The 14,643-nt window shown below is 39.3% G+C and overlaps 2 protein-coding genes across 2 annotated transcripts in view; both read right to left on the reverse strand.

Annotated features, from left to right (window-relative positions):
- Window positions 1–314, reverse strand: part of LOC148343217 (CLOCK-interacting pacemaker-like) — an 8,192-nt gene extending 7,878 nt beyond the window's left edge. Inside the window, exon 1 of the mRNA XM_088317199.1 lies at window positions 190–314. The gene's annotated coding sequence lies outside the window, so the exon portion shown is untranslated. The remainder of the gene's footprint in view (window positions 1–189) is intronic.
- A 595-nt stretch (window positions 315–909) lies between these two features.
- On the reverse strand, window positions 910–13,671 carry pgfb (placental growth factor b). Its single transcript, XM_088304790.1, has 7 exons — window positions 13,258–13,671; window positions 4,547–4,583; window positions 2,708–2,913; window positions 2,555–2,634; window positions 1,806–1,835; window positions 1,656–1,718; window positions 910–1,578 (listed from the first exon to the last, which is right to left on the reverse strand). Exons 1-7 carry the CDS (start codon window positions 13,318–13,320, stop codon window positions 1,557–1,559), a joined length of 501 nt encoding a protein of 166 aa, XP_088160916.1. The 5' UTR covers window positions 13,321–13,671; the 3' UTR covers window positions 910–1,556.
- Window positions 13,672–14,643: the final 972 nt, after the last annotated feature.

The following is a 14,643-nucleotide window of genomic DNA, read 5'->3' on the forward strand; positions in this document are numbered from 1 at the left end:
ACGTTCAGAGCCACTACTATCGCTTGCTTTTAAAAAAAGGTCTAGTTGAAATAATTAGAATGATCCGCTTTACTGTTGGTCGCGTAAGATTTTTTTTAAATGTTTACGACGTGCGTAAGCTAATTGGCGTGGCAACCAACACGTCGAGAGAATAAAATGTCTATCAAAAAATAAATGTGACAAACTTACCAGTAATATTCACGATTCAAAAGAGATAGCTGTCAAATAGGCACACGTGCAACGTTGTTTATTGTTTTTAATCGAATGCTTGTTATCCAGCCTTTTCCTGAATTGACGTCACACGGACTTTCTCCACTTCTTCTTTGTTAAACGGAGCAGTAGCCTTTAAAGTAAGTAGCCCTGCTGCCCCCTTTTGCTCGACTATAATTCCTACGTGATTGTTTTACCGAAAAAATAATACTACAAGTACTATTAATAAAATCTATTTATCTACAATACAATTTTAATTGTATAGCACATTTCATAACAATCACTGATGTAACAAAGCGCTTTACAAAGAGCAAATTACAAAGTAACAATAATTCTCTAACAAAGGCAGTGAAAACAGTAGGTTATATGCAAGTTTCATACCAACTGTCCAGTGAATTAACAAGCAATTTTTTATAGCCAAAACCATACAATTGAACACCATGAATAATTGTGGCTATTCCTGCTCATGGTACACTTTGTATTTCGTAGAGTACATTTTACAAGCCTATATTTGGGTCCAGTAAAATGTACAATTTGAGATTAAAATATTCATCGTAAAATTCTCACAATAGTTTTCAGTGAATTTTATGCTAAATATTTTACCCTCAAATATTACCGTTTACATGGACAATGAAATTTGGGTAGCCTACACCTTTCACAAAAGAATAAAAAAAATAAGTGTAAAAAAATACACCACTACAACTTCACAAATCACGTTTATTTATACAAAATAGTGTTGGGACATCAGTTGTGTTCATTGATAAATACTTTTACCATTTAGGTCAGAATTAAAAGTATAATGTTCTGTGTCCAGTCACGTGACGCAAAGCATGACAGAGTCACTTATCAGCACTGTTTGTTCCTACAGACGCACGCTAGAGGGAGACATTTCACTTAGAACACAGTTATAAATCAAGGCAGAATTGGACAAAACATATTTTGGTCCATTTTATTCTGGCGTTTCAGTCAATAAATATAGAAATTAATCACGAGTAACAAACTTTAAATACCAAAAAAATGTAACAATTACCATACCCGATACAGTGATAAGTGTAATCAGTCCGTTTGTTCCTACATTGCACTTGGCTCCCAGGTGTGTGTCCATTGTGTCAACTGTGTAACAGCAGGCTTTCCAGCAATAAAAGTACATTTTCTGTCGAACCTTGTCCACACAAACTCTGTGCTCATCACCAGATGGGCATGTCTTCACAACAACTCAGCCGTTTGTAGTCTCCTGCTGTACACTCAGCTTTGAAAGAAGAGCGAAAAGAGACGCCTGATGCTGTCAGTAGGCTGGAAATAATTAGCGTGCCACGCTGCAGCACGGCTTTGGCTGGCTGCTGCAGTTACCTTCGAGGGATCTGGCACCTGAACGACAAGAAATTACACTTAGTTTTCTATGGCGCTCGGCCATCAGAATCATTTCAACTGTTTTGGGCCTTCACCTGTCACAGTCTTTAGTTTTCTGCTTCTCCTTTCTCTTCCGTCCTTTTCCTCTTTGCCTTTTCCTACAAGAAGCAAAGACAAATATTGTGCGTCAACTTCCTAAAGTAATATACATTTTTCTTTTAAAACTGTTTTAACAGTATTTTTACCTTTCAACCTTCCCAACAGGTTTTCTCACTCTGAAGAACAAAAGTCAACATTTTAGTATAAAAGCAACACATCAAAGTGCATGCATATGTTTTAACACATTTATTATTATACACACACATGAGCCGCACTTGCACAATCAAATCTAATTCAACGGCTGAATCTAAAATACAAGATTTAACTCAAAGATATTCATTTAACAATATTTTAAGAATCATAGTTTGCAGCAAGCGGCATGGTGGTCGATTGGTTAGCACACCCCGGCCCAGCCTTCTTGTGTGGAGTTTGCATATTCTCCTCGTGCCTGTATGTGTTTTTCTCCAGGTACTCCCGTTTCCTCCCACATTCCAAAAACATGAATATTGAACACAACATGATGCGCGGATGGTTTGTCTCCAGTTCAGGGTCTACTCTGCCTACTTCATTATTGTTCTTGTGGTCTACAGGGAACCGCATTGCATCGGCTGAGCTTTTGGTAAATATTTCATTGAATAAAAAAATTAAATACTCAACTAAAAACTACGATCAATATGATGCAGTGTCATCACGGTAAACTCCAAGAACAATATGATTATTGTTTAATATTTCTAACACTGTCAATCAAAACAGTTTGTTAGTATATTAAAGGCAGATTTTTGACACAGCTCTTACTAGGATCACATTGGGTTGCAAATGTACCTAATGATCTGGCCAGTGACAGTATATATATTTTAAAAAAAAGATAGATATGTTGTTGTGTTTTTTTTCTTACCTACATTCACATGTCTGATGCTCCACAAAGGTCATCTCAACATATTCCTCGCCAAGCTCTGCTGGCTTTATTTTCAGCAGCTGGAGAAGAAAAAGGGTGGGAAGGATGGATAAAGACGATGCCCCAACATTCTTTGTCGCGCTACAGTCCTACCTGCATTGTGACATTAGTGGTGAGGGTGGGGTGGCACTCGAGCTTCTCATCCCCACAGCAGCCTGCACACCTCACCAGCGGTACACAGGCCGGGCTGTAGATATGCTCCACCTCTGACGGGTACTCATGCACCACCTCCACCAGCTTCTCGATGGTTCGACACAGGCTCCGAGCCCACACGTCTTGAAACAACAAGACTGTGGGTGCTGCTTGCACATTTACAGACAATATTAAGATTTAGACAATCAGCTTCTGCTTACATGAAAGCATTTACTACATGGAAACTATCATTTGGGATTATTTCATTACTGTGTATCCAACCTAGCATCACAGCGTCATAATAATGTTGCCAGAAAGTATGCGAAGGGAGAAAAGAAATCAACGAATCAATCAGTGGAGACCATTTATGGCGTTATTAATGGAACCTGATTTTGCCAACTAGGGTATACTTGGTGTTTTTAGGGGTGCAGTAATGCATTAATTAGAGAAGAGGCCTTTATTTTATGTATTTTTTTCGGGTATATATGCTATTCATAAAATGCATCATAAAAAATTACAGGATATCTAGTTGAATATATGGAGGCGATCTAGAACAGTGAGTATCTAATTCTATTTTATTTTAACATCTCTTGGTTGACTGCAACAGACGTACCAGAACAAGTGATCTTGGTTTACAATAATTATAGATAAACATAACTATCAAGAGATTTACATAATGTACAGGAAGCAGTCCCATGGGGTAAAAGTGAGTAAATGTGTCCCAGTTGCAGAGTCACAGAGAGAGGAACAGGGTCGACTATAGTTAACCAAACAGAGGAGGGAGCGAAAATAAACATGGGAAATATGGCCATGAACGGAGCCCCCGCTGGAGCCGTGGTGCCCCGCAGGCACCTCTGGGACTGCCTTGACCTCTGAGGTTATAGAACCGAGCCTGACACCACAACAGCTGTTTATAAAAGCAGACATGGGGGAGGGGAAGGCTGGGGAAACATTCAGAGATGATGGGGGCATGAACTTTACACTGCGTGCCAAACGATCAAGCAAATGCTTTTGATTTTCTTAATTTTCCAAAATAAAAATGCAATTGACTGTGAATAATTGGTTGTGATTCGTCAACATAGACTAAATAACTCTAATTATTTATATTAACTTTTACAATAATATACATGTAGCAGAACCACCAGGAGCCCAACTTTGACTTGCATTATCATTGAAATTTTGAATTCATGGATCGTTTCTGCTTGCATCATATTTGAGGTTGACATAATTGTCTCTATAAGTTGCTGTTGGCAATTATAATGCCATTCACTCTCAATAGCGGACCTTTCCTTTAAGGATGGGTTCTCAATAGGGTTGAGGTCAAGAGAGGATGTTGGCCACATCCTGAGTCTTACTTCCAATTAGATAGATTTTGCAGGTCATTTGGACCTTCTTAAGCACCATAAAAGGGGGGGTCACCATTTTACTCCAGCCCCAAAGCAACATTTTAGTTTTTAAATCAATTAAAATGTAATTGAGGTCAACCATATCCCAGTAATATTTATCAGGCTTCAGCATAATAAGCGTCAACCACTTAGTTGGGGAGCGGGTGTCATACATACGAGATGATTTTGCATAAAAGCTTGTAAAATAATAATAAAAAAAAAAAGATTTCCCAAACATCAAAGAAAGCCAACAGGTCCGCATTTTTTTTTTGTGTGTCGGCCAGTGGATGTCTTTCATTTATATATAATACCGTCACGCACAGTCAATGTACGTACTATTACATAAATTGACCAACTTCTGAAAACATTGCAAAACATTTCACAGTTTATATTTAAAACAAGCCAAAACACTCACCATTTGTTGTACTGTTTACGCTCAATGTTGGTAGACTCTGAGGAGGAGAATACATATTGATATAAAATAGATTACACAAGACTATTTTACACACATGCAGTTAACAAATATTAATGTGAAACAATTTGGCAAATGTCTCCCCAATGATGAAAAAAAATAAATCAATGTATGATCAGGTTCCTCTGTGGATTTAACTTTTTTTAAACTTCCAATTCATGGTCCACCCCATTTATGTTCCCAGCATCACTTGATAAACAAATTTTCTTATGAAAACACAACAAGCTTTATAAAAGAGAAATCCCCTCCGGTTAAAATGGACACTCATGCGAGTTTTCTGCACTCTCTAACCAGCTTTCACTTTCTCTCTTTTTTTCGCTGTACTTTACTGTAAGGACACACTAACACAATTACTACAGAGCAAGTTATATAACAATGACCAGACAGACAAAGAATTTCCGTGATGATGCTGCTTTTGACACCATCTGTCCAAAATGCATCCTCTTCCTGTTATGAAGCAAAATTAGTCCGAGGATAGCATCTGTCAGCACAACACATTTTCCTCGGACAATGCCATTAAAGAGGAATGTCCTGCTGCCATTACGCTGTCCTTCACATGACAGGACTTGACAAGCCCCCCCCGACAATCAAAGTGCACACAGTGTCTTGTACTTGTGATAACGTGCAGGCAGGTCCATTTAGCGACAACTCATTTGTGACAGAAATGATGTTCGAGGCCTACAAGAGTTTCCAGGCAACCACTCAGTCTCAGGCCTCCCTGTGTTGAAGGAGCTGCTTAAGTATCTCTTCTTGCTCATGCAGTTAAAATGTAAAGTCATCAGTGGGGCTGACTAAGGGGTCTGCAGTCACAGTTCAGCTTCGGTTCTTGTTCAACGTCACATCCACCCGGCAGTGCCAGGCTGACAACATGAATCATTTTCCGGGGTTAATTAGCATATGATCTGCTTATTCTTATCTGACAGTATTCGGGTGAGACTGCTTCACATCACAAGGACTTTTTGGCTCCAGTCCACACGGCTGTTCCGATTGTGGTGCGGCGGGGAGAATATTTCAAATTCGGTCGTGGGATATGGGTTGACATGATGAGGAAGAATCTTTGGCACCTCTTGTAGATGAGAGCAGAGGAGCTGCCCACAAAAAGTTGGCAAAATGAAGAAAGTTGCATGAGGAGCGTCACGTCGTCCTTTCTGTCCTCCTTACAGCATTTGCAGTATTTCTTTGACTGAGTGGGAGAAATTCCTGAGTAAAAAACATGCACTTGCTGATTTTCTTGGTTTCTCGCCTCACTCCTCTAAATGCCTCCTCAAGCAGGGTCTATGTCCCAATGCTCATCCCAGCTATCTTTCACTATTGGGCCAACAATTTCAACTTTTTGACCTTTAAAATTAATAGTCTGTCTGTAAAGGCTTGTACTTGAACTTGAGAAGTCATTTTGTATTACTGCTGTCATGATGTAAAACATCTGTGTGGTCTTTGCCAAACTAGACAAGGGCTGAACAACGAATCCAAATCAAAGTTGACACTGCATTGCAGTAGAATTTACTTTTCAAATCGCAAAGGCTGCAATTTAAAAAAAAAAAAAAAAAAAGGTCAGTTAGTACACTTTTTAGTCTTATGTATAGTTTATTTATTCATTTATATTCTTCAGTGCATAATAATTGTATTCCATGTGTCCATACCAAAATTTCCCAAAACCAGTTGAAGTAAAAAAAAGCCACCGATTTGTTGGCTTTATTGATGTAATCTGATTTATGACTTACTGACTTTATATCACACTTCTTCATGAGAATTGTGTGAAGTCTTTGTAGTGAACACTTTGAGTCAATGTTCAGTAAGTTGACAACTAATTGAAGAAGACAAATACACTGTCCTATTAATTCATGGTTCACGTTAGTGTAAGCTTAACCAATAAAACCAAAAGTTTTATATTATAAATCTTAAATTGTTTATGTAATACAGGGTAATTTATTGCATGTGTTTGCACATTCTAAGAGGGCTTTGAAAAATATTAGAGGAAAAAAAATAAAACAAAAACATTTATGAGATCATCAGTGAAAAATGTTTGTTGAATTTACAAAATTTTATTTCATCAAGTGGATGCACAAAAAAAAAAAATCTTCATCCAGGTCATTTTTAAGTAGACCATACATCTGCTTAAAAATGTATCTGTAGCCAGATGATTTTTAATTCGATGTATAGTATACTTAAAAATGACCTGGATCTCATTGATTTTATTTTGTGTGCACCTTTTTTCCAGTATAATAGAAAAAAAATCATGATCATGAACCTCAGAATATTTATCCAACAACAACCTGGGAAAATGTGACTTATTCTGCATTTTTTTTAATGATAGACTGAAAACAACGTTGGTGAAACAATCCCCTGCGAAATTGACAAAGTGCAGTAATGGCCCCTCAGTTATATGAGCCAATACTCAAAAAGTGACGCACAATAAATCACTGCCAATCGCTGAATGAAATTTTAAGGATGTGGTTAGAAATCACAAAATATGCATACTACATTACCTGCTGCTGTGCCTGCAGCATTATATCGCAGTCCCATGCTGCGAAATACACACAGGATTTCTTTTCCCCTTCTCTGCTGTCATTAGTGTGCCGCATTCCGACTGATGCCACCAATGTGGTTGTCGTGGTTCTAGCGGTATTTCACAATACTGTTTTGAAGCGGAAAATTGACCACCAAAAGCCACACCGAGTAAAACCAGAGTCAGGCTGAGACATTACTGTGCAAAAGAAATGCGTGCGCAAACCATGTTGGAGAAACCTTATCAAAAACAAAACGCCAACTCTGTTGTGTTTTGCCATTCTTGTTTGACATGCTCACACATGCCTTCACTGAACACTGAACATGCAAGTGCAAGTCCTCCTTTTCCTTATTTACTTAGCTTTTAAATGTCTTCAACTCTTTTTTGTGTGAATATTATTAAATGTACTTTTATGTGATGCATTTAAGAGTGACCTTGTGTATGAAAGGCACTACATAAATAAAGCTGGCTTGCCTTCTATTTTTGCAGGCAACCGTTTACATGATGGGACAGTTTCATAAACCTCTATGTTGACTGCAAAGCCCGAGTTGTGATTTTATTGATTTTTGTACATAACTTTTTTCTCAACATGTTAACACTTTTTTCTTTTTTACTGTGGGATATGAAAGCCCGGGTGGAATTAAACCTCTTTAACTTCAACAAAAATAAAACAGAAGTTAATTCCAGTGGCCCTTGAACACTTCCTGTGATTAATTTGGGACAACAGTCTCAAATTTGGGTTTTAAAAATAGGACAATGATTTTAGATTGGTAAATTGCTGCTGTCGTTAAATCCATCCTTTTTTTCCCCCAATAGTAAATGATCGCCTTTCACAAAAGTACTTAGAAACAGTAATCGATGCCTTCATTACATCACACTTGGATTACTGTCATGAGTCAGACAGTCCTCCCTAAAGGGTCTCCAGTTGGTCCAAAATACTGCAGCTCACCTCCAAACTGGAGTGTGGAGGAGAGGGAGCACATAATGCCAATTCTGGCCTCCCTTCAGTGGCTCCCCTGTAAATTTTGGAGTTCATATTAGATTCACCTTCAAATCTTTAAATGGTCATGCTCGACCTTTCCTCCCTGAGCTCCTCCACCTTTCTCCGAACATGTCCAGTGCCTCAGGTCAACAGACCAGACGCTAGTGGAGGTACAGAGCACAAAGATAATGTCTTTTAACAAAAGAATACCAACTATACAAGACTATTCACCTATAATTTCACAACCTACATTTACCAGGTTGTCACTGTGTTATCAGTATGAGATGAAATCTCTATAAAAAGGGAGAGTTCACTGGATAATAAAGTCTGATAATTAAATAAACCTGTCATAGACAAATAACATAAAATGTCAAAGTTAAGTAATCACAAAGGTGATCTCACGGGACACTTCTGACCAATCTTACTCCATCTCTTCACAAGTGATTCGCAAGGAATGTCAATCACAAATACCAAGAGCAGGCATAGCCATCAATTTGAAGCACAAATAAACATAGATGGCTTTTCGTTAAAGGGTTACATTATTTCAAGGGTTCAGATGAGAAACACAGCCAGCTTTCATTGCTGGGATTGTGCTCTGTTCACCGCAGTGCCGTCAGTGCACCCCTGGACTGCTGGCAACAAAAGGTGCAAATTTCTCTCCAATCCCACAGTGTTGAGCTACAGCAATTTTCTTTTCCATTTCCTAGATGGTGGCCAGCAGGCTAGACATGGAAGATTTTACAAGCTTGAGAATAAAAAAAAAAAATAGTAAATAAATAATAATAAAGTTCCAGAAAATCTAACTCATACTAATAATAATCAGGATAACCATAAGAGCAAGAAAAGAGTAGCACTTGCTTGCAGTGTGACAAGAATGACTGGAAAGATAATGTATGCTTAAGGTCAAAGTAGGAAAGAGATGAGAAAGAGACACCAGCAGAAGGTACTACCTTCCAGTTTGCCCCGTAAACGCATTTCTACTACTTCCAAATTAGCCAATAAAAATGATTTTCAAGAAATTGTGCATTGAACCGCAAAAGGTTCTAAGAAACAAATTAGTTCAAATAAAATGAAGCAGAGGAATATTTCAACAAAACAAATCTGACTACCGCTAACATTATAATTCCTTGCACTGAGCCGTTTTAAAACCCCAAAGGCCAGGGAGTGCGGTGTGTTGGTTTCATACCATCTTGAGTCTTAACTCATCAGACCACACAGGAGCAGAAGCACTAAAGCAGAACAAGTGAACACAAACAGAGCGGCAGTTAGATGAGTGAGAAACCGAGCTCACCGCCCCCTCCTCACTCATCCATCCTTCATCCCGCGGGAAGCGGATGCCACATGATCGACACCATGACCATAACATTAAATCGAAAGGCTCTCACAGGGGCTGCTGGCCATCGACGGCATCCATTCATCACCAACTGGAAAAGGACAGTGTTTCTGTTGTATATGCACAAGGTGGGGGCACCCAAAGTGACAGCAGCACCATTACAAGTCTGACAGTGACCAGCTGGATCTCTCGGGTGGTCGAGTCACACTTCGTGGTTACACTGTGGGGCAGCTAACTTGAGCAGAGCGTATGTTAAATGCGCCACAACAATGCGTCAAGTGATCCAGGTCTAAAGAAGTTTTCAATAGCAGATTCCGTCAACATTATAGACATGAGTTCAAAACTTAAAAAAATAGCGCATGTTCGCTTTTTTTTTTTTTTTTTGAGTAGGAAGCAAAAACTGTCAGGAAAAGTATTTCTACTTCATTACCTTTGAATGTAACTGACTACAATGGGCGGATAGATAATCGCGGAGACCTCATTATTCTACTAAAAAATATAATAAATCCCATTTGGAATCATGGAAATTTAAGTACTGTACATTGTTTCACGGTCACATCATAAAAGCTTTAGGCAATCTTGTAATCAACTTTTTAAACAAGTGTAAAAAAAGAAAACGTGACGTCGAGAAAACAACTGGCAACAAAACGTGTTTTGCTGGGCAATCCAACCGACACAGAAGTTAGTAACAATATTTAACTAACTGTTGTATCATGTGAGCGTGACATACAGCCAAAAGCATAGTATACGCTAAGCTACACTGTATTTGTTTATAGGTGGCAAGATTTTGAGCTCGGTGCAGTGTCTCGCTGCTATTTTTGGTGGATTGGGACAGAGCCCTGACACAAATGGTGAAAATATGCAAGTGTTTGATCCGGCCACCAAAAGGTTTATAATTGCTATGGAGGCCACATGACGGTGGCAAAACACTCCATAAGCTTCTCAAATCATTTCAACGGGTTAAAAAAATGTGCAAATACCAAAGAAGTGAATCCACAAGGAGCGAATTGTGAATGCGAGGTAACATTCCATGTCATTTAGCTAATAAGTTCCATGAGGGTACTGAATGAAAATGTAATTTTTTTTGTTAGCTGTGCACGACCTACCCAAAACGAGAATCAGTGTCTTACAGCTCATTTTTACACTACTCTAAAAAATACAAATAGTGCTGACAGTTATTAGACAACCAATAAAGATACAGTGAAGTCAAGCCACTAATTATATATCATCGCACTAAAAATTGTCTAAAAAAAAATAAATAATGAATAAATTATAAATAACAATAAATTGCATTGCTGCTTTCACGACAATGATTTTCCTTGAGTTACTTTAAAAGCAATCAGTGGAAAAATAATAGATCAGGGTGACAGAAAGAGAGGTAGAGACCATATAAACGGTTTTGATAACACAATTTCCTTGGCATAAGGCCATTAATTCATGTACACATGTTCAGCATGCAGCAAAGGGCATGAGTCTGTCTGATTAAAACACACACACACTCACACCCCCACGCACGCACACACACAACAGGTCTCGAGATAAGGCTGAGCGGTGGTAATTGTGGTCTCCATTACAGTAAACGCTGCTCTCCCTGTGTAAACCACAGTAAATTACATCCAGATGGGAGATTAAAGACTGCTGAGTAGACGGCTGCCCCAAGCGCCACCGCTCCATCTTCTCTGCCGGAGGAAGTAGAAATCCATATTTCCTGATTGCAACTGTCCCAAGGGTCGGGACATTACAACTGGAGAGAAATACCAAATACCACAACATTGCCACTCCTTTCAGCTTGTAGGTCACTGTGCAAAAAATTTCAGGCGGGTGTGAGCAAGGGGAAAAGGCAGAGATGTAACATTTATGCAGACATGTTTAGAAAGCTGCTGCCAAAGGACTGTACTGCAACTTGTACAATTGTGATGTCATAAACTTGACTAAGTATAAACACGACAGAGGAATAGCGCAATATCGATACAAACAGACGCGTGCAATACAGATGGGCTAAATTCAATTCTGCTTTGTGGAAAGGAAGCACCTGCACACAGGGAGCTTGTTATTTAATTGATTTAAATTTAATCATTCAGTCATTTTTAATATGAATAATCTGGTTAAATACTGAGCGCAACTTAGCGCTCTCTTTTCCCGCCTAGTGTTTTTTTTTTTTTTTTTTTTAAATGTACATACAGCAGAAATAATTTAAGAGTCATAATTAAAACTAACAATCTTGTTGCTAGGCAGTATTCACAGTACTCGGAGGCCATTGGAAATATCTGAAATGCCAGACATGTCTTGCAACTGAATCTGCAGTACTGCATTAAATATAAATCACTAATAGTTAAGTAAAAAGTATAGCAGCAACTGCTGGATGTGCTGGACGGAGACACCTGCCAGAAATGCAGAGTCACCACTGTGGGCTAAAGGTAAACTAGTATGCACATTGTGTTTCAGTGACTGATTGCACATATAGTTACTGCACTAACTGCATGCTGAAAACGAGCATACAAAAAAAAAAAAAAGAAAAAAATCAAAGGATCACAGCAGTGATGGCAAATCTCTATTGATGCTATCATACCGTTCTGGGAAAAGAATCCCATCAATTCCAATAATTGCCTTGTATATCCTGACACTCTAGAACAGACAAAAACAGCCAGAAGACATTGCAGCAGTCAGGTTCATGACTAGTGTGACTGATCAAAAAGAAGAGATCGGAGTGAAGAAATAACAAGCACTCTCTCAGTGTGATCCTAGGAAGATGTTAAACCATTTTATATTTGCTGTCAATCATCGGAATAGGCGGGCCTTTAAATCGGCTACATTCAGAGAGCCCTGGATTTTGTCACTTGTGTTTTGACTATAAGCAGGCCATGAGCTGATTAACAGGATTAGTGGCGATGTGCTGATTCCACTCCCACTCTCTCGCAGGCCAGAAGCAGCTGCACCGTTTCTCGAGAGGTGACTTTGAATCTGTTGTTAAATTTACAATAAAGTCTCTCCATGAAGCCCGTTGAGAGACTACTCACTTTCAGCCCGGTCCAGCTCTGACACCTTCTGACTACCCCACCCTCTCACTTCCCTCCATCATCACTTCTTTTTCCAAAGACAAAAAAATGCCTACAGGAAAAGCATGACTTAAACACAACTGTCATTTCATGTCCATGAAAGAAACGTGAGAAGGAAACTGGCTTTCAAATGATTTTCCCGACACATGCATAATGTGTTAGTGATGTCGACACATTGTACCAATGGGGATAGCAGCTGCAGGTGGAACTAAAGGAAAACTTTTTTTTTGTCAGTTTGTAAATAATATAAAACTGCTTAGTGCAAGGAAAACTCAGAATGTACGTTCATTTTTCAAAATACCGCAGATGGTGGTAGAGTCTTTTGATTTCTGATTTGATTTAAAATGCTAATGCCATTTATAAAAACAATGTGATAAATGCGACAAAGGAAAATAATTATGAACAATTTATCTAAACATTTTGAAAATTAAAAAAATAAAATGCATTGTTAACATCTTACATACACTAATCATGTTTTGTGGTCAAATGCAAAATTTCCAAGTAACAACGACTTAAGAATACGTCTAGTTAAGTAAATTCAATCTTATAAAAGGCCATTTTCATTCGTTCGTATACTTAAAGTCTTGCAAATATTCCAAAATCACTTTTTACTCTGCTTGCAACGTTACTTAATGACACTAATGAACATCGTGCTTTATTCTAAATTAAGGGGGCAGAAATCAATCGATATTCAACTTATTTTCGACTGAACATGTTAAAGCATTTTCGTTCGCAACCATTTCGCAAGTGTAACAAAGTAGAACGTGTTGGTTTTACCTGTGCAGGTGCGAACAGGAGATAAAGAGCCACCGCAGCCTCGACCACCAAGCACAGTTTCATGTTCGAGTCCTAACGATGATGGATCCACGTCAAAAGCAGAATAAGTCAATCCAAAACAAAAAAAAAAAACGTTCTGGCAGGCGGAAGGGTCGCTGAACGGGCAAAGTTTGGACTCATCCAAGTAAAATTCGGCGCTGCATTACATAGATGCTACGCGCAAATTGAATACAAATGTCGCAAAAACGGGAGTGCAGAGGTTAAAAAGCAGAGCGTTTGTTTTGAAAAAATCATAGTCAATGACGATAGTATGGTCATTCATTAATCGTCCGAAAATCTGTCAAAACGCCTTAAAGTTGCAGTCCTGCTACAAAAAGACACACATGGCCCTAATTGGCCCTCACTACCTTTTTCACCGAATGACCACTTGTGTCCCCTCCCCTTCGTTGACCACCTCCTCCTTCTTGCCCCCCCTTCCCCTCCTCCTCCTCCTCCTCTTCCTCTTCTGCTGGGTCTTTCACAGCCCCTCCAAACCTCCACATGATGAGCTATGGAAACATATCCGATGCTGCAGATGAGGATTCTTCTTTATTCCTGATTTCTAGACTACACAGCAGGTGATTTACGCTGGCCGGCTGACTATGTTGAGTGCCTGCTTAAGAGCCACTCCAGGGGGGGCCAGGTAAACATTGAGAGAGCCTCACTGGTGACCCGTGGCTCCAGGATGCACAGTGATTTTGGGCTGCAGAGACAGAAAAAAGGGGAGATTCCATTACTGTTGACACATCGAGTTAATCTTCTCTGTTTGCACAAACCTTGGAACGAAAAGGATTCCTTGTGGGCTTCCAGGCATTCCTTCAACAGGGCTGAATGGCTCCAACGTCTTGTGTTATTGTACAGAACACACTCTCTAAACATCTCACATCGTCAAAGCGGCCACAGGAGTTGCAAGTAAAACAATCAGCAAACGAGGAAAGACATTTTATCTAATTATGTTATGTCTTTTCCTCAGCTGTTCCTCCGCAAGGCCGTGATGGAGGCACTTCAAAATTCTAAGTGGAATTGGACTCCGATTATTATGATATATATATTTTTTTAATTCAACCCAATCATCTATCACGATTGTGCAGATAACAGGCTCTTCCTCCCACTGCCGCCTCTTCCCTGCAGGCTGTGTTGGCTCAGTAGAAATAGACTCCTACTTGGTGATCTATCTGTGTTTTCAAAGGTGCACTTACTGATCTGGTCTCGTTTAGACCACTCACTCTGTTTGTCCTATAAATATGGAGTGACACCACGCCAAATTGGCCAGAGTGATGGCGAATACAAGGAGGAGTGGGTCACTGTGCTGGCAGGTCAGGACAAGAGCTCACTACACCGCCCCCC

The sequence above is a fragment of the Idiotropiscis lumnitzeri genome, chromosome 1 (genome assembly GCF_059441095.1).
Source record: "Idiotropiscis lumnitzeri isolate Australia: NSW breed Sydney's pygmy pipehorse chromosome 1, RoL_Ilum_1.0, whole genome shotgun sequence".
NCBI classification, from domain to species: Eukaryota; Metazoa; Chordata; class Actinopteri; order Syngnathiformes; family Syngnathidae; genus Idiotropiscis; species Idiotropiscis lumnitzeri.

Coding starts and splice junctions, on each gene's coding strand:
- pgfb (XM_088304790.1), bottom strand. CDS start 13,320: ATGAAACTGTGCTTGGTGGTCGAGGCTGCGGTGGCTCTTTATCTCCTG. Junction 2,914..4,546: donor CGTAAACAGTACAACAAATG/GTGAGTGTTTTG, acceptor ATGTGCAAGCAG/CACCCACAGTCTTGTTGTTT. Junction 1,579..1,655: donor AAAACTAAAGACTGTGACAG/GTGAAGGCCCAA, acceptor CTTGTCGTTCAG/GTGCCAGATCCCTCGAAGGT.